Genomic DNA, 21979 nt, shown 5'->3' with positions numbered 1-21979 from the left:
TACTTATGAAAACATAAAGCCACAAAAAACTAATATAAATGAAAATTCAACTTTAGTGTATGCATCCTGGAGGGCCCAGTGTCTGCAGGTTTAACTCCAGTCCAGTCCTATTGTTGTATTCCGGGTATTCTAGCTGCCAACTGTGGTATGCTAGTTTGAAAGTTGATTGTACTCTTCAAGGGTTCTGATTATCTGTGTTTACACGAGGACTCGGAACTGTACTGTCCTCAGGTCCTCTTAGCACTCATACTTGTGTTTGATTTGCACTTCATTGTATGTCGCTCTGGATAAGAGCATCTGCTAAATGCCATGTAATGTAATGTAATGTAATGTCTGCAGGTTTAACTCCAGTCTTGGAAGACCGCAGTGTCTGCAGATATTTGCAGTTTCCTGTCAGTCAGTAGCTAGTTAAAGCCTTTAGAACGACATATGTGAATGGTTTAGCTAATCAATAACTTGAGTCACAGATGCTGAAACAACACAGAAAACCAGATACACAGGGCACATATTCTCACACATGCACACACACACATATATGCACACCTACCCCCCCTCCCCCCTTCCACACACACACACACACACACACACACACACACACACACACACACACACACACAAACACACACAATAAAACCTCAAAAGACTGTAAAAAATATTTCATTTTCTTTATTTATTAATTTCTGTAAATGATTTGAGCTGGTGTACAGGGTAAATTATCTACACATATCTTCATGTCAGATTGAATCCGACTGAAAGGCTTGTATATATTTTCCTTTTTTCCCTCTCCATAACAATAAAAAATGAAAATAAAACAAGTTAAAATGCCTACAAGCCCTCTATAATTTCACAGGTTGCAGACATTTCCATAATTCAATAGTCTCTTGGTAGCTAAGATGCTAAAAGTACACCCATAACATAACTCTAGTCCCAGATAGCAAGTAACGGTGCATAGCATTCTAATGAAATATATATTTTTCATATATTTATATATATTTATATTAAAAACATTTTTCTGTGCATGTGCGCAGTTGCATTCCGTAGTACTGAGTATAATGCTATTGCGTTAATAATGTCATCAATCCATTCTAAAGGAGTATAAGTGAACTCTAGTTTTTGCAAGTTAATATTTTTGCAGGAACTTGTTTATAATATTATCATAATTTCAAGGTTCTTTCTTTGTTTTTTTGTTTTTTTTCTTCTTCATCGAAATAATCTGGAGCCCTCAACTCACTCTTCCCCTCCCCCCTCCTCTTTCACTCAGATGGACTCTTCCTGTAGGACCATTGCTGTGTGAGGGGCTCTGGACCGGCTCAATGTCTCAGGAGTTTAGGGGAGGTTTGAGACGGTCATCCCTCCAAGACCCCATCTCCCTTCTCTCTCCCTCCTGTCCCCCAGTTGAGAAAGGACTTGATGTCCCTTCAATTTTTTGTTTGCAAATTGATTACATGAAAATGAAAATCCCATCGAAAAAAGGAACAAGAAATAAACAAACAAAAATCAATAGAAAAGTACACAGCCCAACCATTGAAAAGCTACAACTCAGCCATCAATCAGTTTTCACCTTTGTTTTTCAACTTACACAATACATTTGGTTTCGTCAGTACTTTGACATCATCCCCCAACATTCCCAACCCCCCCTCCCATGTTTTCTAATTTTCTTATGACATCATCAAGTGTGGGGTTGGGTGGGGGGTTGGGGGTGAGAAGGATATCTGTCAATTTCCCCACAGTAGCTAAAACCTGAGTGACAGACAGGCCAAAAAAATAACTGACACCCACACACATGGCCTGACATTGCATGTACGGTTGTATGATACCCAGAATGCACTGCCGCTGTACCAACACAGGTTCAGAGCCCCAGGAAAACATAAGAACCACCAAAAACAGACCCATTGGAACGACACGAACACAGGCAGGGAACCTGCCACTTCCAATTTCAGGCGAGAACACAAAAAACAAACCCGTGAGAGTTAAATCAGCAGGAGCTCTGATTAACACCAATCAGAGGGACTATTCTTATGTGCTTATATTTGTCAGATGGTTTAGCTGCAAGTGTTTTATTAACGTCTTCATGCGTTCACCATATCAACGCTGGTCTCTGACAACATGACTAGGACTGATATGGAGCACCAATAATAATGTAATATTTGATAACGTACAGTTTGAGGAACTGGCTCTAAGCCATTGCTTCAATGTGCCGTTTCAGTCTCTGGGACAGGAGGGTACGATGCAACTGCATTAGCCCCACACCTGTACCTGCCTGTGGCTTTCATAGCCTCTGTTCCAGGTGCGCTACTGCAGTCAGCCACAAGAGGGCGCTGTCCAATGCATTTACACATGCACACACATGCAAACAAACTCAAACTGCGCTCTGCTTGCAGACTCAGCCTGCATGTACAGAGGTAGTGAACAGCCCTCGATCTGACACATTTATGTATGTTAAGGCTTTGAAAACAACAATGGTTCGGAAATGGCTACTCGTCTGAATCTGAGAGTTAGCACTTATCATAAGTGCACTACATTCCTTTATGGGTGAGAACACACGTGTGTGTGTGTGGCGTGTGTGTGTGGTTGTGTACCTGTGTGTCTGTGTACACTGCTACAATAGACATATAAAACTCTGGCTACATGAGATAGAAGAAAACTAGAAGGAGGAAGTGCTACATCATGATGTAGATATTGGGAGAGTCTTCACAAAAACCTACAAGGGAGAAACACATCGAAGTCCCCAGGGATGCAGAAGCAGGTCAACCTGGGGTAAGGAACCAACAAAAAACCTCCCAAAACCCTTAAAAGCAGGTAGCTCACATTGTGGCCCGTGTGTGAGGGTAGAAACTTAGGGTTCACTGTGATACATCCTGAACTCCACACATTTCCAGATCTCTGGAGAGGTCCTGAATGTCTTGTCCCTCTAGTCACACAAATACTGTGAAAGTAAAAACTGTCCTTATGTCCAGAATTAAGGGTCTACTATGATAAGTCTGGCTGGTTTGAGTCAAGACTGGAAGCTCATAGTGTGTGTGTGTGTGTGTGTGTGTGTGTGTGTATATGTGTGTGAATGTGTGTGTCCGTGTGCATGTATATGTGTGTGAGCAAAGATCCTGCAACCCCTCTTATCCTCTGAACACACATTACACACACGCTAACATCCAAGCCCCCACCTTCCCCACATATGAATATAATTTAAATATTATTGCTGTTGTTGAAAGAGAAGAATCTGGCTTGGTTCTCCCCCCCCCACCAAACAGAGGAGGGATGGAGGGAGGGAGGGAGCGAGGGGTGTGTAAATTTGGGGATGCCGGCAGGCAGAGAAAGAGAGAGAGGGTGTATCTGGAGGACAGGATGGAGATGGGTTGGGGGTTGGGTGTCGGGTGTGGGGGGTAGTTTTTGGGGTGGGGTCAGTGTTGTGGTCTTTTATCACAGTGCTTAGTGGCTCTATCATTACTCCGCCCCTGAGTGGAGTTAAGAAAGAGAGCTGCAATAATTCATAAAGAAAACGACCAAAAAAACAAAAAAACATATGCTTTCTGCTTCCCCCCTCTCAACTGAGTCTGTGTGGAACCACTGAACCACAACCGATGTTCGCTAACGTAGAGACACTCGCTAACGGAGACCCGCTCGCAAATGTAGAGACGCTCACTAACGGAGAACCTCTCGCTAACAGAGAGACACTCGCTAACGTAGAGACGCTCGCTAATAGAGAGACGCTCGCTAACAGAGAGTCGCTCGCCAACATAGAGACGCTCGCTAACGTAGAGAAGTCCAGGTTGGCTCTGTCTTTCCTGGAGGAGCTCAGCTGGTCTGTGATCTTTAGAGCCAGCAGCAGGATTCTAGGGCTCCCTCCTATGGCAGTCGATGGTACTGCACCAGCAAAGATGGAGAATGAGAGTCGACCGGAAGCTGAGCCACTGGGACAGAAAGAAGAGTGTTTGTGCATGGCCAGGGCAATGGCGTGAAGCATCCAGAGGGGGGCGCCACTCCACAAAGCACTGCAGACAAGTGAGCTCACAGCGAGAAGCTGGGTCACAGGACCCTGGAAGACACGGTGATTTCGGTGGAGGGCATAGATGTGTGCAGATGTGTATGTGTGTTTGCGTGTGTGTGAGCGCGTGCGTGTGTGTGTGTCTGCATGTGTGTGCATGCAGGAGTGTGTGTGCGCGTGTGAGTGTGTGCATGTGTGAGGGTGTGTCTACGTGTGTGTGTGTGTCTGGGGGGGGGGTCTTCTGTGACGGGACCATCTTTGCATTTGGGAGTAAAAGAGGAGAACTTTGCAGGTGGGGGTGTTCAGAACTATAGATGCACAGGTACGGTTGTGAGGGAGGCTGTAAAACAAAGCGGCACCAGAAGCCAGGGGGAGCTTTGCAAAAACACAACAAACCTTGAGACACTTTGGAACCCAATAACATCCCGAAGGACAAAAGGGAGGGGGGGGGGGGGGGTGTGTGCATGGTGGATGGGTGGGGAGAGAGGGAACAAGGGGGGCAGGGGGAAAAAAACAAGAACATTAAAAAAACCAAAAACAAACACCCTCACACACAAACAAAACTGACATACAAACTCATAGGCAGAATGACAACAAAGTTGAGTTTTTTTTCCTCATACACACACAGAGCAGTCTTAGGATATATACGCATATATTTAACCAAACGAGAGAAACCAGGAAAGAGTACGGTAGGTACTGAGCCAGCAGCAGTGTCACGCAGGGTAGATTCTGTGACATAGACACGCACACACGCACACACATTCACATAGCATTTAGTGCATATATTATGTACAATAACCATACCTGGATGGAGCGAACGAGCCAGTGCGATTAAATGGGTCGAGAGTAGCCGGAGGCGTTCCGTATCACACGGATCTCGGGCAGGGTGCAGGCGGGGGGTAGTGTCAGGGTTATAGGGGGTGGGGGGTCAGGATTTGGGAGGGGGTGAAAGGGCTGCCTTAATCCGTACATTTTCGCTTTCCCCCCGTTTTCAGTTAGGTACCCCCTCCTGTTTGAGATAATTAAAATTCACCCAGCCCAAATTAAATGCCCACAACCCACCCCAGTGCCCTGGGACAACCCCCCACCCCACCCCCCCTCATACCCCTTCAGCCACTAGATAAGGACATGCTGCAGCATTCTTCATGCTGATAAAGAGATAACAGGAAGCACATTTTTGTTGCTTTTTTAGTTTGTTTTTGTTTTATACGAAATCATGCTTCTATGCCTATGTCGTTGTTGTCATTGTTGTTTTTTTTTTGTTTTTGTTTTTAAAAAAAGGTAAGAAAACTATGAGTAAATCCTCGTCACTTTTTTTTGCCCCCCCATTTTTTTTTTTTCAATGTGTTGCTACTCAAAATCGCCATGACAACCGCCACCGTCGTTGCCGAGTCGCTGTTTGTGTCGTCGTTGGGTTTCGTCGTGGGTTTTTTTTTTCCGGGCGTTTGATTCTTCCGTCTCCGTTTCTCTCTGCAGTCGCCCGTGTCTCGTCAGCCCGGCGCCTGTCATGTGTCGATGAGGGATGGTTTAGGAGTCGAGGACAGTTCCTGAGAGAGGGAGAGAGAGAGAGAGGAGGAGCTGAAGAAAAGAAAGATCACCTCTGTCTGGCGGGGTTCGGAGCGGTTGTCTCGGATCTCCGGCCTCAGTGTGCCGGGATCTGAGACAGATCTGATCTGATCGGAATCTGGACCGGAATCTGATCGAGAGTTAGCCACACACACATGCCACAGGTGCACACACACACACACACACACACACACACACACACCCACACATCTATGAGTCAAATGAGAATAGACGCAGTGCAAGAAACCGGGTTGGGTGGACAGCCAACAGAGAGAGAGAGAGAGAGAAAGAGAGAGAGAGAAAAAGAGAGACAGAGAGAGAGAGAGAGAGAAAGAGAGAGAGAGAAAAAGAGAGACAGAGAGAAAGCAAGGGAGAGAGAGAGTGAGTGAGGAACAGGGACAGGAAAAGGGAGAGAAAGAGAAAGAGGGAGTGAGAAAGTCAGTGAGAGGGAAAGATAGATAAAATGCCAAGTCAGACTCTATAAGGGGGATACACAGATGAAGGCTGATATCTCTGGGGACTGAGGAGGCTTGTCTTACAGATGCCCTTGGCTACTGTCACCAGCACAAGGTCTGATATCTCTGGCACTGTACGACCCCCCCATGTAAATCCAGTGTTTGCTCTTTAATGAAAACCTGGGCCAAGCTCCACAGATCATACACAGGTTAGAGAGACCATGCTGCTGTTATTTCACCAGGCAAGTCTGTTAAGTGCTACCAAACCTCAGCTCCATTAATGCCACTCTTATTGTTACACAGTGCAAGTCTGTAATCATACTGTCCACTGAGCCGCTGGGGAAATACCCCACATATCTAGAGCCTTTTAAAGTCCTTTATACAACTGATTTTAGTCATATTTTTGCCTGTGTGACACATACTCAGACACTTCAACACACACAACCACACAAACACGCAAACACACACACATACACAAACACACAAGCAAGCACAAACACACATGCATACACACTCAAACAGATACACATAAATATGATTGCAAGCACGCACACAAATACACATGCACAAAAACACACACATGTGTACATACAGAAACACACACACAGACATACATACATACATACATACATTCAGAAACACACACACACAGACATACATACAGAAACACATACACACAGACACATGCACACAGCTGCTCCAGACTATCAACATTTCAAATGTGGCTTTCAAACTTTGACCTTTGAACTTTGACTGGGTGTATAGTGACACGTAATGAGCTGCCTCTCGGATACCTTTTAAAAATCCAGAGAGTCGTGTGTGTATCACGAGTCCCAGACTACCTTAACACTCCCTCAGATCATACACACGGCTATGTACCAAAATAGACCTCTCAAGCAGCTTTCACACTGACATTCATTACCCGAGTTCTGCACTGAAGGCCTGTCTCAACACACTGACAACTGAGCAGCAACTGAGGTGGACCATATATTACATGCTAATGTCTGGAGTCATATTCAATTTCACACACAAACACCCACCATGTTCCATTCAATTTGACAAGCAGACACCCTTTGCGACAGAAATACTTCACTTCCTGATGCAGAGGTCTACTGCAGGGGTCTCAAACTCCAGTCCTCAGACACTGCGGCCCTCCAGGACTGGAGTTAAACCTGCAGACACTGCGGCTCTCTAGGACTGGAGTTAAACCTACAGACACTATGGCCCTCCAGAACTGGAGTTAAACCTGCAGACACTGCGGCCCTCCAGGACTGGAGTTAAACCTGCAGACATTGCGGCCCTCCAGGACTGGAGTTAAACCTACAGACACTGTGGCCCTCTAGGACTGGAGTTAAACCTACAGACACTATGGTCCTCCAGGACTGGAGTTAAACCTGCAGACACTATGTTCCTCCAGGACTGGAGTTAAACCTGCAGACACTGCGGCCCTCCAGGACTGGAGTTAAACCTACAGACACTATGGTCCTCCAGGACTGGAGTTAAACCTGCAGACACTGTGGCCCTCCAAGACTGGAGTTAAACCTGCAGACACTGCGGCCCTCCAGGACTGGAGTTAAACCTGCAGACACTGTGGCCCTCCAAGACTGGAGTTCAACCTGCAGACGCTGGGGCCCTGCAGGACTGGAATTAGACCTGTAGACACTGCAGAGACTGGAGTTTGAGACCCCTGTCCTACAGCGTGTTCCAATCCACACAGAAATAGTCCATGCTCTCCACCCCTCTCCCTCCCTTACACTGACGGATGGTGCAGTTGCTCTCACACATACTATGTAAAGCCATGAATACACTTATAATCAAATAGTATGAGGTAATAGCAGGGTATGACAGGTTCTCTTCACTTGTTGGTCAGTCAGTCAGAGACTTGGTCAGTTAGTCCATCAGTGTGTCAGTCCTTCAGTCGGTGGATGTGTCAGTCCACGTGTCCGTCTGTCCCGTACCTGCGGGGACGCGTCAGTCTGTCTCACTGCTTTACTCTCCGCAGACTGGCCCGTTTCACTATCTGAGCCCCCTTCTTCATGTCCACAAAATCGGGCTACAGCAGGAAGGGGGGGGGGGAGATTAGATGGACAGAGAACAGGACGGCAAGGGAGGATTGAAGAAGAGAGGAGGACAGGTAGGAGGTAAGAAGATTGGGATGGGAGAGAAGGATGGGGATGAAGTGGTAGAGGACAGAGAGAGAGAGGGGAAAAAGAAGACGGAAAGAGGGAAGGGCAGAAGGAATGAATTAGAAGAAAAAATGAGAAAAGAAGGATGGAGAGGGTAAGAAGAGGCAATATGAAGCATGGAGTGAGAAGGAGGAGGTGGATATAGAGAGAGAAAGTGCAAGGGTGGTTAAGGAAAGAGTGAAAGAGGTTGAGGGGGAGGGAGGACAGACAGAAAAGAAAAAGTGGAGAGGTATCAGAGACACGGAGAGAGATACAGAATGCACTGCTGGATTAGTAACACACACCAGGGGTCAGAGGTGAGGGGTCAGGGGTGAGAAGTCAGCCCCACCTGGAGTAAAGTGGGCGGCAGCCACACAGATAACACAATCACACAGAGTTACTACATCACAAGGGGAAAAACATCACATCGCAACACAACACAACACTACACAACACAACACAAACCACACACCACAACACAACACAAAACATCACATTACAACACAACACACCACAACAGCTTGGCTCACGCACAAGAACCAACTCCAAACACGAGGAATTAACCTGGACCCCAGTGTATCACGCATCAGACTAGCAGGTGTTACTCTGCATCGGGCCGAAATGCATCCCACCTGACTGGGGTGAGATGGGGATTTCTGCAGCATGTCTCTGTCGGGGCGACAGTCATGCTAACGTGGAGATGAGCGGCGTTTCTGAGGGCACGTTTGGTTCTTGCTTGCGGGGGGGGGGTGGGGACACACGGAGGACAGGTAAGCAGAGTGCAGGTGAGAGAGATGCAGCGGGGATGGGGACACAGTGCTAATGGAGGTCGGGGGAGGGGATGCTAAGTTACACACTCGCCCCTATAGGGGGTGCTGTCCGGTTTCCTCCATGCACAGGCCACTCTCACACCACAGTCCAGTTTGAGTTCAGTTTCCGATCTGGTTCTGACCCGTGACTCATATCCACAAGGACTGACTATGTTACACACCGATGCCCCCTCAGTAAAACATGCTTTACACAACACTACCAGATGAGTAATAGTAATTACAGCGATACCTGAGAAAGACTGATAGCTGCATGATAAGACATACTATTTTATGCACTTGAAACACTTAGAGTAAGACTCAATTAAACATACTGACACCAGCTAAGAAAGCACTCTTTCAGACATGTTGAAATAATCATTATGTGGACAAATTCCGAATAAGACCCTGTTCTACACACCTATTGAGTAAGACCCTTTGTTGTCAATCAATACGATTCAAAGCTAATTTTATACACTCATAGTCTTAAAACAGACCTGATTTTCCTAAATTCAGCCGAGCCCAAACCTGCTCTCCTACACTCCCAGGCTGGCCAGGCATAGCCCCAGCTAACAGGGCCCTGGGGCTGAATCAGCCCTTCTCTGGATGGAGGCCTTTCCTCCAACCCAGCCCTACTCAGTCTAGATAAGGCCAGAGCACCAGGCCTATGGTAGCACGGCTCCCCAGGCGAGCCCCCTATGGAGCACTGTACACCTGCATAGGGTAGAGTAACCCTGCCTGTGTTGGGTGACTTGGGATCGGTCCCGGTTCAGTCTGCTTTAGCCTGGTTTAACCTGGTTTGGCCTGGTTTGGCCCATTTTACACCAATTCTGCCCTGTTTTGGTCCGGCTCAGTCTGGTTTGGCCCTGTGTGAACTGGCTCGACCTGGCTCGGCCCGGTTTGGCCCGCGTCAGCACGATTTGGCCCGGCTGGGCCCGGATGGGCCCGGCTCAGCTCTGGTTCTGGCCCACCTTGTCGGCCTCCCGGCCCAGAACGGCGTAGTTGATGAGCTGCTCGGCCTCCTCCTCCAGCTCCTCAGCATCCAGGAGGGTGCCCTCCACCGTCACCTCCTGCCCCCCCTCCGACACCGAGCCCTTTCCCCTCCGCACAACCTTCCGCACAATCTGCCCCGGCGGGGAGGGAGAGAGGGGGGTCAGCTGGATGCCACCCTCAGCACTCTGCACAGGTGGGCAGGCCCACTGAAACTCTACCTCTCACTGGAAGTCTCTCGGGAACACAAGGCCTGGTGTTTGGCAGCGTGTTCTACAAAGTGTTATTACTGTTAATCACTTAACGGTGACAGAGGTGATGAGGGTGGTGACATCGATGCCCATGCTAAATGGTGATGATGATGACCATAGTGATTTGTAACGTAATGGTGTGATGGTGGTTGCTGTTGTTAATGTCATCACTGATGCGTTCTACAGAGGGATCCCCGATGCCAGAGAATGCAACAGCACAACCTTCAGGAGCGAATAAATGTGTAACAGTAAATCTGTGACTCTGGAGAAACCAAATACATGTTATCAAAAGAAATTAGACATTTATTGATACACTAACATCCTATGACACAAAGTAAAGTCTTCAGTGTTAATACGACTGTCCACACTGAATAAAAAAGTACTCTATCAGTGCATAATGTACTGAATCAGTAGATTTTACACTGAAGATCCTGCTGTGTGCTAAATACTGCAGAGTATCTTGCATTGTGTGAGTGTGTGTGTGTTTGATAAAGGGGTGTTGAATGAGAGAGGTGCATTGTGTGTGTGTGTGTGTGTGTGTGTTTGTTTGATAAAGGGGTGTTGAATGAGAGAGGTGCATTGTGGGGTGTTGAATGAGAGAGGTGCATTGTGGGGTGTTGAATGAGAGAGGTGCATTGCGATGGATGGGGGAGTGGACCTTCTTAGTGACGATGTTTCCGTGTTCATCGGTAAACTGCTCCTCGCTCACATGCTCTCCTGGAAGATCTTCCAGCTCATCCCCCTGCAACACAACGTTAGGACAATGTTACACAATGTTACACAGTCCATTTGATCTTCCTGCAACACAATGTTAGGACAACGTTAGGACAATGTAACACAATGTTATGAGAACATTACAGAACGTTAGGACAATGTTATACAACATTACACAGTCCATTTCATCTTCCTGCAACACAACGCTAGGACAACATTAGGACAACAATCCACATCACTGCCCAGGCCATCTTGATTCCGAAAACACGACATTAGGACAATATTACAAAACAGTTCATAGAGGTACATATTTCAATTGATTTGAACATTATCTGAAGCTCCTGACCTGCATCTGCATGATTTTGTGCATTGCACTGCTGCCACACGATTGGCTGATTAGATAATCGCATTAATAAGTAGGTGTTCCTAATAAAGTGCTCAGTGAGTGTATATTGCAGCACATGTTTCAGATAATCCAGTGCAACATAACATTAGGATCCCGTTACACCACTGAATATACCATTACAATCTATTCACCTGAAACAAGATTCAGCAACATTGCACAACGCAACACAAAAGCATATTCTACACAGCAATCCATGTAACAAAATGTAGAATAGTGCAACACACTTTGTACATTTTTTATGTCAGTATGTGCTGTATGACAAATTTATACAAATTTATACCATGCCATATTTGATAAATCTGTAATCTGACTCAATGAAGGTAACAGTTGTACTGCAGATCTTGAACAGGGTCTGGTACAAAACTACTACTCTACTATTTTTGCGACCATTACAGATCTGTGGTACTTAAGCCAAACACAGGAGTCCACATTACCTTGCATTACTCCTACATTATGAAAAATACTTTGCACATATACACACAGTGAACACTTTGGAAGACTTATTTTTTTTAGACTTATTGGTCGTCTGCTGTGGTAGCCTATCGGCTTAAGAGGTTTGAAGCGTTGTGGGTTCAGAGATGCTCTTCTGTATAATACTGTTGTAATGCGTGGTCATTTGCGTTACTGTCACCTTCATGTCAGCTTTGACCAGTCTGGCCATTCTCCTCTGACCTCTCTCATTAACAAGGTGTTTTTCCTGCAGAACTGCTGCTCACTGGATGTTTGTTTTTCACACCATTCTCTGCAAACTCTAGAGACTATTGTGTGCGAACATACGAAAAGATCAGCAGTTTCTGAAATACTCAAGCCACCCTGTATGGCACCAAAAGTAATTCCATGGTCAAAGTCACTTTGATCACATTTATTCTCCTTTCCTTTGGTCTGGAAAAACAGCTAAACCTCTTGACCAGGTCAAGTTCTCAGTGAGTGTATATTTCAGCACATTTTCTAGACTTAAAACATTTTGACCATGATTAATGAAGACGACAGCCTACAGCCCCACCCAGATATCCCAGCATGCCACAGTCAGAGGGTCAAAGAGTAATGACAAGCTCATCTAAAATAAAACTACACAAGCCACACTCCAATAATTCCATCATTCCAGAGTTTTCGTTCATCTTTAGATCATCAGCAGCAGATCATCATCATTATCATGACAGAGTTTTACTCTCAGGAGTCTTTGTTAAAATGGTACCCTTGCTTTTCTACATTATTTGTATGGTATATGTTTTGGCAGCCATGCTCTGTCTCTCACCCCAGAAACGCACACGGAATCGAGTTGAGTTGAGCCAGGTGAGACACTGTGGCAGGGACATGGGCTGTGTTCGACACTGCATACTCGGCATAATACTCATACTACAGTGAAATTTAGTAGGGGTAGTATGCTAGTATGCGGTTTCAAACACAGCCATACTCATGGAGAGAGGGATGAGGAGAATGTGAAATGGAGGGGGGGGGGGGGGCAGGAGCAGGACTGGGTTTGGAATCCAGACTACTTTAAAATAACCCCCCCCGGGAGAGCGTAATACCCCCCCACATTAGTTACCGGACTGACATCGATTCAGAGATGGGTGAAGGGGGGCAGAGAGATAGAGAGAATAGACAATTCTGTACAGTAGCATACCATAGAAAATGTTTGTTGTTATTTCTGCCAATAAAGCACTCTAAATTTGAATGTACGGGACACAGAGAAACTATGACGGCTCTGGTGGAAAGATAAGGGTGGTGGGACGGGGGATGGGAGATGGGGTAATGAGGCTTTTCACCACTGTTCCCACTAACCTAATTAAGCTAAACGACAATAGAAGGGCTATTTTAATAACTGCAATAGCTGCACTGTGGCTACTATTTATAAGAGCAAATCTAAATGCGTCAATAACGACAGTATTACAGTGGTGTGAGGAAAGCCATGCCAATCCCACAAATCCCAGTTTGACCAGCCCCCCCACCCTAGCCCAGCTGTCAGTGGGGGTTTGGGGGATGGAAAGGAGGGGTTACCAAACCGGGGAAGGGGCTTTACTCCGGGCCTGTGTCTCAGATGGAGGATTCACACTCACTCCCAGGCCTGACCAGTCAATCCCTGAGCAACCAAGTCAGGCCTAACAAGTTTACTTGTGAGAACTTCAACTCAACAGCACGGTGGGGAACAACAGGCCTTAAAACTCAATAATCAAACCCAGGAATGACACAATATTATTCAAGGTCCAGACAAGGGTAGGATTACTATTTTATCCTATTTTAGGAATCCTGTCGAAAGGGCAAACGGGTCTAGCTGGGGGTAACCCGTAAGATATGATGTTTTTAATTTCCACTTTAAAATCAGCAACAAATTCAGACCCAATGAACCCGGTTAAATTCTGTGGTTAAGTACGGAGTAACAACAAAAACCAAGAAACCTTATGGCTCTCCAGGATGAGAGATGAGGCTAAGAATTTAGCCATATCAAAACACTGCCAGTCACTGGGACTGGTTCAGCTGTTTAAAACATCCTGTCCTCCTATGATCCAACAATCCCCTTTTCTGAATTATGCTAGAAAACAGTTTAGAGAACACCCGCATCGTCCAAATTACAGTGACACACAGGATAGGTGATAAGTGCAGGTGACGTTCCCATAGCGATTCTGTTAACTTAAAAAAAGCCAATCTCATCTGCAGATCGAAAAGGCTGAGCAAGATTTGTAATGTACTCAATCAAGGCTTTTATGAAAGGATGTTACAGAGCTGTCCAAAGAGTGTCTCTACTGGAAAACTATGATCACTGTTAATACGAGAATCAACCATGGTACGAAAACTATTCCCCCTCTTCCTCCTCTCTCATCACCCACTCCTTCTCTTCCTCTCACTCTCCCTTTACCTTTCTCTGTCCCTCTCTCCCTCCCTCGCTCTCTTCCTCCCTCTCCCTTAGTAAGGAAAACTGCAGTAGTATGACTCTCTCTCTCTCTCACCCATACCTCTCTGCAGTACCTGTAGTATGATGATCTCTCTCCCCTATCTCTCTCTCTGTAGTATGACTCTCTCTCTGTCCCTCCCTCTCCCTCTCTCTCTCCCTCCCTCTCTCTCTCTCTCCCTCTCTCTCTCTGTAGTATGACTCTCTCTCTCCCCCTCTCTCTCTCTCTCTCTCCCTCTCCCTCTCTCCCCCCTCTCTCCCCGTCTCTCTCTCTCTCTCTCTCTCTGTAGTATGACTCTCTCTCCCCCTCTCCCTCTCCCTCTCCCTCCCTCTCCCTCTCTCTCCCTCTCTCTCTCTCCCTCTCTCCCTCTCTCCCTCTTTCTCTCCCTCTCCCTCCCTCTCTCCCTCTCTCTCTCTCTGTAGTATGACTCTCTCTCTCTCTCCCTCTCTCTCTCTCTGTAGTATGACTCTCTCTCTCTCTCTCCCTCTCTCTCCCTCTCTCTCTCTCTCTCTCTCTCTCTGCGGTACCTTCAGTATGACGCGGCGGCGCACCACGCGTGTGGTGATGTCCTCCTCCTCGTCGGCGACTCCCTCTCCCTCGCCCAGCTCGCGGTCGAGCTGCAGGTGCACCTGGGTGAGCATGGAGCGGAGCGAGCCGCTGGCGATGTGCAGAACGTTCTGGCAGCTGATGACCAGGAAGGCCAGCAGCACCAGGCTGAAGAGCAGCTCCGTGAACAGGGCCCACATGACTGCCGAACGACGACCACACGTGCGCGGTAACCCTCGACAACCACACACGCGCTAACGGACACGCGTGCTAACGGACACGTGCGCTAACGGACACGTGCGCTAATGGACACCCGTGCTAACGGACACACGCACTAACGGATACTTCCGTACCCCACACCCACACTCGCCCCCACAGACGTCTCTCAGCAGGAAAACGCTGGCTAAAGGCTCCAAGGAGTCCACTCTTTCTCCCCTCGTCTCTCTCTCTTGTTCTCCTTCCTTAAGCCCTATCCCCTCCCTCCCTCCCTTTTTCTCAAGAACACGCACTCTTCCACTTGCTCCTATTTCCCTTCTCCCTCTTTCTCCCTGTCTTTCTCATTCACTCTCTCCAACTGTCCGCTGGGTTGGGGTAGTGCTAGTCCGTGCTGTCAAATCCGGGGGCCGGCAGCCTCAGAGTTTCTCTCTCTTTCTCTTTCTCACTCTGGGTCTCTCTCAGTGTTTCCAAAAACAACCCCCTCACCCCCCCCCTTCCCCCCAAACCCTAACACATGTGACCTGCCGGCTTTAAATACCTCCACGACTCCATCTCTGGCCCACGATGCAGTTCAGCTGGACAGTGAGACAGCCCTGGCCACCCTACACCTCCCCCTGGCATTGCCCTATTCGCTATTCCCCTTCAAACACATAATTACCACTCCAGCATTCAGCAACCAAGGTGCATCTCTATCTCTAATCACTACTCAATCTACCTTTCAGGAACCCCCTAAATCTGTCCTGGGGTGTCTAGTGATTTAACTTTATTCATAGATTTCGGCAGTGATACAAAACTTTCCGCAAAAACATGAGCGTGCTCGTGTCGAGCTCTCCTGCCAACAGGAAACTCCTTGTAAGGGCGTCAGTAGAGTTTAAGCACGCCATGCTATGCTAACTTCGCTAGCCTGCATTCCAGCTCTGTTGCCTTTTGTCAGAGCTCGGTGTCAGCTAACAAAAACACAGATAAATAACGTGACACACACAGGTGTACCCTGCAGCACAGAAGGGCACCCCCCTGTCCCAACGTCCTGCCAAACACCCGGTCAGACCATGAACACACACAAGGACGCACAATGCCAAACAAAACCGCAAATTACCCCCCAGGCTGGGAAACGTGTTTCTATTCTCATCCGTGTCCTTTATGTCTGACTGCCTCAGTATAACGCGATCTTGGCAGCAGTGTAGTATAATGGCTAGGGAACGGGCCTTGCTGAGAGGTTGCAGGGTTCACTCCCACGTGGGGCTTTGCCATTGTGCCTTTGAGCACGGTACTTAACATACACTGCGACAGTAAAGGCATATCTGCCTGATACAAAAATTTAAACTATTTCCAGTGCCCTCATGGAGGACACGGAGGACCGACAGCGTTGGGGAGGGCACAAAGCGACACAACACGAGCAGCCTCCCCTGGGACGAGCCCCCCCCCCCCGCTGTCAGTGTGGAGGATAGGGTTTCTCACACATGGGGCAGATTTGGGCTCTTCGCTGGTCTCTCTCTGCACCGTAACCTGAGCCACACATGCTGTGCAGTTCACTCAACCTGCACAATCACTGAGCTATGCCGCTAACATGCGCTAAGGGGCCCCACAGAGTGCCACACCCACAGAGGCTATTACATAGCGATTGCCCCTTGTTCATGTACTGCATGGACAGGATTTGATTGGCTAGATTCACAGGGCCACAGCCAATGAGGTTTCAGAAGAGTTCCATTCCAGTCTTCCTCATAACATTCTGGTAATGTACTATGCTGTACCCTTCTATGTCATCGTAAACATTCTTACATTCTGGTAATGTTCTGTGCTGTACCCATAAATATGCTTATATAATGTAATGTACAGTGTTGGACCCTTCTATGACAACATAAACAATCTTACATTCTGGTAATGTACCAAACATTTTTACATTCTGTAATGAACTGAGCTGTACCCTTCTACGACGTCATGGACATTCTTACACTATAATGCAGCACCACAACCTCCTGTAGGTAAGGAGCAGAGAGGGTGGAAGTATCTGGTTAGTCTATAGAATCTGTGCTTTTGTGCCACGTTGCCGTGCCGACAAACTCAGGGCAGAGCAGCTCAGCAACCCGAGGAGGAGGAGTGTGGGGGAGGGGCGGTGTGGGAGGGCGCTATATTTGGGTAGACTAGCTGCGCTCATGTCCTTGTTAGGCTCTGCTCATCAGCAGAACACAGGGTGCGAACAGGAGCCCATTGGGGAGAGACGTCTCCCTGGCTTCACTCTGAGCACTTTTCATGGGTGTAATACCACTAATATTGCTACTGCTAACACTATCATTTACTTATTGTGCGTAATATACGAGGCTAATGGACATTATGTTGGAAGTTTATGTAATGGTTTTTACCCCCTTGGTTTCAGCTGTGGCCTGAGCATAGAGCAAGACTGCCCATCCCTGTCACTGGAGATCTACCATCCTGTAGGTTTTCACTCCAACCCCTATAAATCAGACCTCATTCAACAGCGAGAGCAGGGCTGCCTAACCCTGTTCCGGGAGATCTACTTTCCTGTAGGTTCTCAATCCAACCCCAAGAAATCACAACTCATTCAACACCTGCTAAATACCAGAGTCAGATTAAGGTTGGAGAGAAGATGAAAGAGATGAGACTGAATAGGTAGGGCAAACTGGGTGCTAGGATTAGGGTTAGGGTTAAGGATTCAGAAATGGGATGACTTAAGGAAAGTAGAAAGAGAGTTGATTGGGTACCCGTAAGAAAAATGAGAGTTTACGGACTCTCCCAAACCGAAGCTGGATGTGAGAGAGGGGGGAAGTTTTGGGGTTAAGCTTTTGGGATTCATACTTAAGATAACTTGAGTTAACCTGACTGGCTTTCCCAAAGCAAAGCTACCCACATGTGTGTTTGAAGATGAGAATATCTGGGTGTGAGAGGGGGGTTTTGGGGTTCCCCTGAAAAACAGACCTGCATTCTGAGGCGTGGCTCGTCCCAGCCCCTCAGCTCGGAGGCGCGGTGGGGGAAGCCCAGCCCCTTCTCGAAGGGCTGCGTGCCCCGAAAGTGACCCATCAGGATCTCGGAGTGTCCCGTGTCCCGCACCGGCTGCAGCAGGGACTCCTGGGATACGTGCGACTGGCTGGAGTCCCCGCCCACACCGGCTCGAACCGAGGACATCACCGACTCTATGCACTGCCTGGAGTTTGGCCCCGCCCAGATGGGAGGGGAGTCTGGGCTGCAGTGCCAGCCCGGGTTCGACTGGTCCTGCAGGTAGGACAGGAAGGAGGCGCTGCTCGACCTGGGGAGGGACAGGGAGGGGGCAGGGAGGGGGGGTAATTGGTTTCTGAAACACCAATATGGGCATGGTGACATCTGAGCCTGCAAGGAGGAGCAGGTGGGTAAGATCATTTAATTTGTCTCAATACACCAGGCAGGCTTAGTCAAATGCAGAAAAGTATTGGAATTCTAGAGAAATACTATCTGACCCCAGGTTTGGACCCAACTGAACAAGGTGGATAATGATGTCATTACCCAGAATGTGCATTTTTGGTGTTGATTATCAGGGAATTGACCTCATTTCTAGGTGAGAGAGATCAGACCAATACCTGGATTCAAATACTTTTCTGTGCTCGATTATTCTTGCCTCGTGCAACTGAGCCAACCAAGAAGACCAGAAGGCGGGGTCGTCTCTGTTGAGAGTATTTCATATGTTCCAACTGTTACACATGTTCCAGAAAAACTAAGTGAAGAAAGAAAATGATTTGAATCCAAAACAGTGACGTGGGTCTGAGAGGGAACACCTGGAGGGCCTCACCTGTCCCCGTTGCGCTCGGAGACTCTGCTCAGTCCGGGCGACTCACTCAGCCGGGCGTACACTCGCTGCTGTCCTGCAACGACAGAAAGGCCATCCTCTGAGCCCCGCCCCTCCACTCCTCCTCCTCCCTCTCCCTCTCTTCCTCCCTCTCCTCCTCCTTCCCCCTTTCCTTCTCCGGCTCTGCCGCCGCCCGCCAAATCCGCCGCTTCCGCCTCTGACCTCCCGACCTCCGACCTCTGACCTCCGTCCAGCCCGTTGACGTTCAGCCCGGGGTTGGTCCCGCTCGCGTCCGGCAGGTCGTCCGCCGCCTCCACCAGCTCCATGGAGCCGCTCAGCCCCCCCCCACACGGGCTGTAGCCGCTCGCCCCGCTGTCCGGCCGACACAGCGTCCCGTAGGGGGTCCCCAGGAGCCCCTCCGAATCGTCGGCGTTGCTGCACTCCAGCGAGGAGTCCTCCACGGCCACCAGGGACGGGCTGGCCCCCGAGGGCCACACCTGCACCTCCGACATCTCCATGAGCGTGTCTTCTTCTGTGGTGGCGATGGGGGCGCAGTCCATGCTGGACACCTCCTGCCAGTATGGCTCCCCACTCAGGGGGGAGGGCAGGCTGTAGTGCATGGAGGCCGGGGAGAGCAGGTCCTCCTGCACTAGCCCATGACCTGGAGCGAGAACAGAGAGAGGCACACTGACACGGGCCCCCCCTCGCCCCCCCCCCGCCTGCTCCCCAAAAACCCAGGGGGGACGTACCCCTGCCCAGGGAGGGGGAGGGGGGGAGCCAGAGGCAGGGGAAAGGGGCCCCGGGAACGCGATGCAGGGGGAAGAGGAAGGTGGGAATCTTTTTTTTGGGGGGAGGTTAGGAAGCCAGATCAGTCAGCACCAGCAGAATGAACAGCACCAGCAGTAGCAGCAGCAGCACACGCTGAACAGCACAAAATGGCCGTTGTCCGGAGGCAGCTGGGGCTGCCATACCGACTGGGTGTTACCGCCACCACTACCACTGCTACTGCTGGAGTTATGCTGCCAACCAGGGCTGCAAGGCATCGGCACATACAATCCTTCTCCTAGACACACACACGTGCACACACACACACGTACACACACAGATTCCGACACACACCCGCCCGCGCATACACCCACACTCTGTCATTTCAGCAGACAAGGCATGCCTGGTAAACGCTATTGTCTTCAGGCTGGCAGGCAGGCATGCAAGGAACTCCACACAGACACACACACACATACTGGCATACACACACAGACACACACATGCACACACACACACGCGCGCGCGCGCACACACACACACACACACGCACGCACACACACAAATCTAAAGGATACTTTTGTATCTTCTCAACTTGTGACCCACAATCACACTCTTACATGTCTAATTCTCCACACTAAATACGAACTGATACACACTGTTCACAATACATTCATTCAGTACATTCATTAATTCAGGCCTCTCATAACCTCACAGCACTATAAGCCTGACCAGGCTGCTCATAGCCTTACAGCACTATGAGCCTAACCAGGCTGTTCATAACCCTAGGGTACTATGAGCCTGACTAGGTTGACTCTGATATATGTCTGACCCACTTTTTCGGATGTGTTTGGCTAATGAACCAGCAGTCAGTTAGTATTGGTCTGGTGAACCCTGACCTTGTGCAGGTGAGTCTCCAGTTGGAGGCAATAAGTCATGTCATTTATGACCGATGGCTGAAATTAGACTGCAGGGAAACTGACTCATATACAGTAACTTTGTAGTTCTAGAGAACGACATTGCAGAGGGACCAAACACACATGTGAGAGTAGATGGGTGTGTGTGTGTGTGTAGTGTGTGTGTGTGTGTGTGTGCATGTGTGTGTGTGTGTGTGTAGTGTGTGTGTGTGTGTAGTGTGCAAACACACAGCTGTGGTGTGACAATAACATTTAGCTAAGCTCTCTCTCCTTAACATGAGAAGCTGGTGTTTATTCAGATGGCAGCTAATGTTCACCAAAACTTTTTTCTGTTTGCCACAAACGTTAGCAAACATTAGCTAACAGTTAGAAAAGGTAGTGCACGCCGAACAAAAATGGCTGCTGATGGGGAAAACGCAGAGAGATGGACAATTATCTGGCTATTATAATACACTTCAATCAATACAATATTTCTTCTTCCCTTTAAAAATAAATCACAGGTAAGTAATGAATAAGCTCGTTAGACCTAAGTCGCATCCTTATGTTAATTTAAAATCATTCAATAGTAACTTTGCAGCAACGTAGTTCGGCAATAAGTTTTGCAGTCTTGAAGGCAATGTGATGTGAGATACAACGCTGGTGGCATGATTGACGTCACACAAACAGATCATGAGAGAGTCCATGGAGTAAATATAAACTAGAAGACAAACAACATGGAGAGAAAGAGTGTGAATGAATGAGCTGATGAAAAAGTAAAGCGGGGGAAGAGAGACTCAGACAGGAGGAAGGGATAGCTCTTGTGCTTGTGACTGTGGGGTGGTAGTAATTTGACTCTGGCTGCACTGTAGGTATCGCTGAGTGTGCGTTAAGTATAACGGACACCAGCTGGGCAACTGGACCTCCTGAACCCTTCCTTCCAGCGGTGACACCGTCTCTAAAACTGTCCCTGTGAGAAGGGCAAAGGACCAAGAAAGGAAGGACATTGGACAGTCGAAGTGTGTGTGTGTGTGTGTGTGTGCATGTGCGTGTGTGTGTGTGTGTGTCTGTGTGTGTTTCTGTGTGTGTGCGTGTGCGTGTGTGTGTGTGTGTGCATGTGTGTGTTTCTGTGTGTGTGCGTGTGTGTGTGCGTGTGTACACAGTGCTTATGTCTGCAAGTGTCTATATGTAGGCATGTTTGTGTATGTAGGTGTCTATATATATATACTGTAGATACGTATGTGTGTATGCACATGTATGGTGCGTACATTCATGTCTATATGTATGTTTGTGTATGTAGGTGTCTATATGCATGTGTGTGTAGGCAGTGTCTACAATAGTGTCTATATGTGTGTGTACAGTGCATACATTTGTGTACATATATGTGTGTGTGTCGAGTGCGTTTATTAGTGTACATATGTATGCCTGTGTGTGTGATTTATTTTGCCTGCACTGAACAGAGATCAGTAAGTAACCTGAATGATGTAGTGTGTCCAGTTTCATTCCCATGAATATTCATGTTATAGATTATATATAACCATGTTATACAATGTAATATATTGAA

At 48.1% G+C, this 21979-nt stretch overlaps 1 protein-coding gene across 2 annotated transcripts in view; it reads right to left on the bottom strand.

Moving 5' to 3' along the window:
• Window positions 1-651: 651 nt before the first annotated feature.
• The window catches only part of LOC133140090 (ankyrin-1-like), a 77637-nt gene continuing 56309 nt past the window's right edge, over window positions 652-21979 (bottom strand). Inside the window, exons 39-44 of one of the 2 annotated variants that reach the window (XM_061259648.1) lie at window positions 18764-19421; window positions 17920-18247; window positions 10874-10957; window positions 9946-10098; window positions 7962-8056; window positions 652-5529 (exon numbers count right to left, since the gene is read on the bottom strand). In XM_061259648.1, the coding sequence (XP_061115632.1) occupies window positions 7985-8056; window positions 9946-10098; window positions 10874-10957; window positions 17920-18247; window positions 18764-19421 (1295 nt within the window). In that variant the 3' untranslated portion in view covers window positions 652-5529; window positions 7962-7984. Of the gene's footprint in view, window positions 5530-7961; window positions 8057-9945; window positions 10099-10873; window positions 10958-14750; window positions 15440-17919; window positions 18248-18763; window positions 19422-21979 lie in introns of those variants that run through there. The other variant, XM_061259647.1, reaches the window with a different exon arrangement.

The sequence above is a fragment of the Conger conger genome, chromosome 11 (genome assembly GCF_963514075.1).
Source record: "Conger conger chromosome 11, fConCon1.1, whole genome shotgun sequence".
NCBI lineage: Eukaryota > Metazoa > Chordata > Actinopteri > Anguilliformes > Congridae > Conger > Conger conger.
Note: the sequence above shows the minus strand (reverse complement) of the source record. Positions and strands in the feature narration are given on the sequence as shown.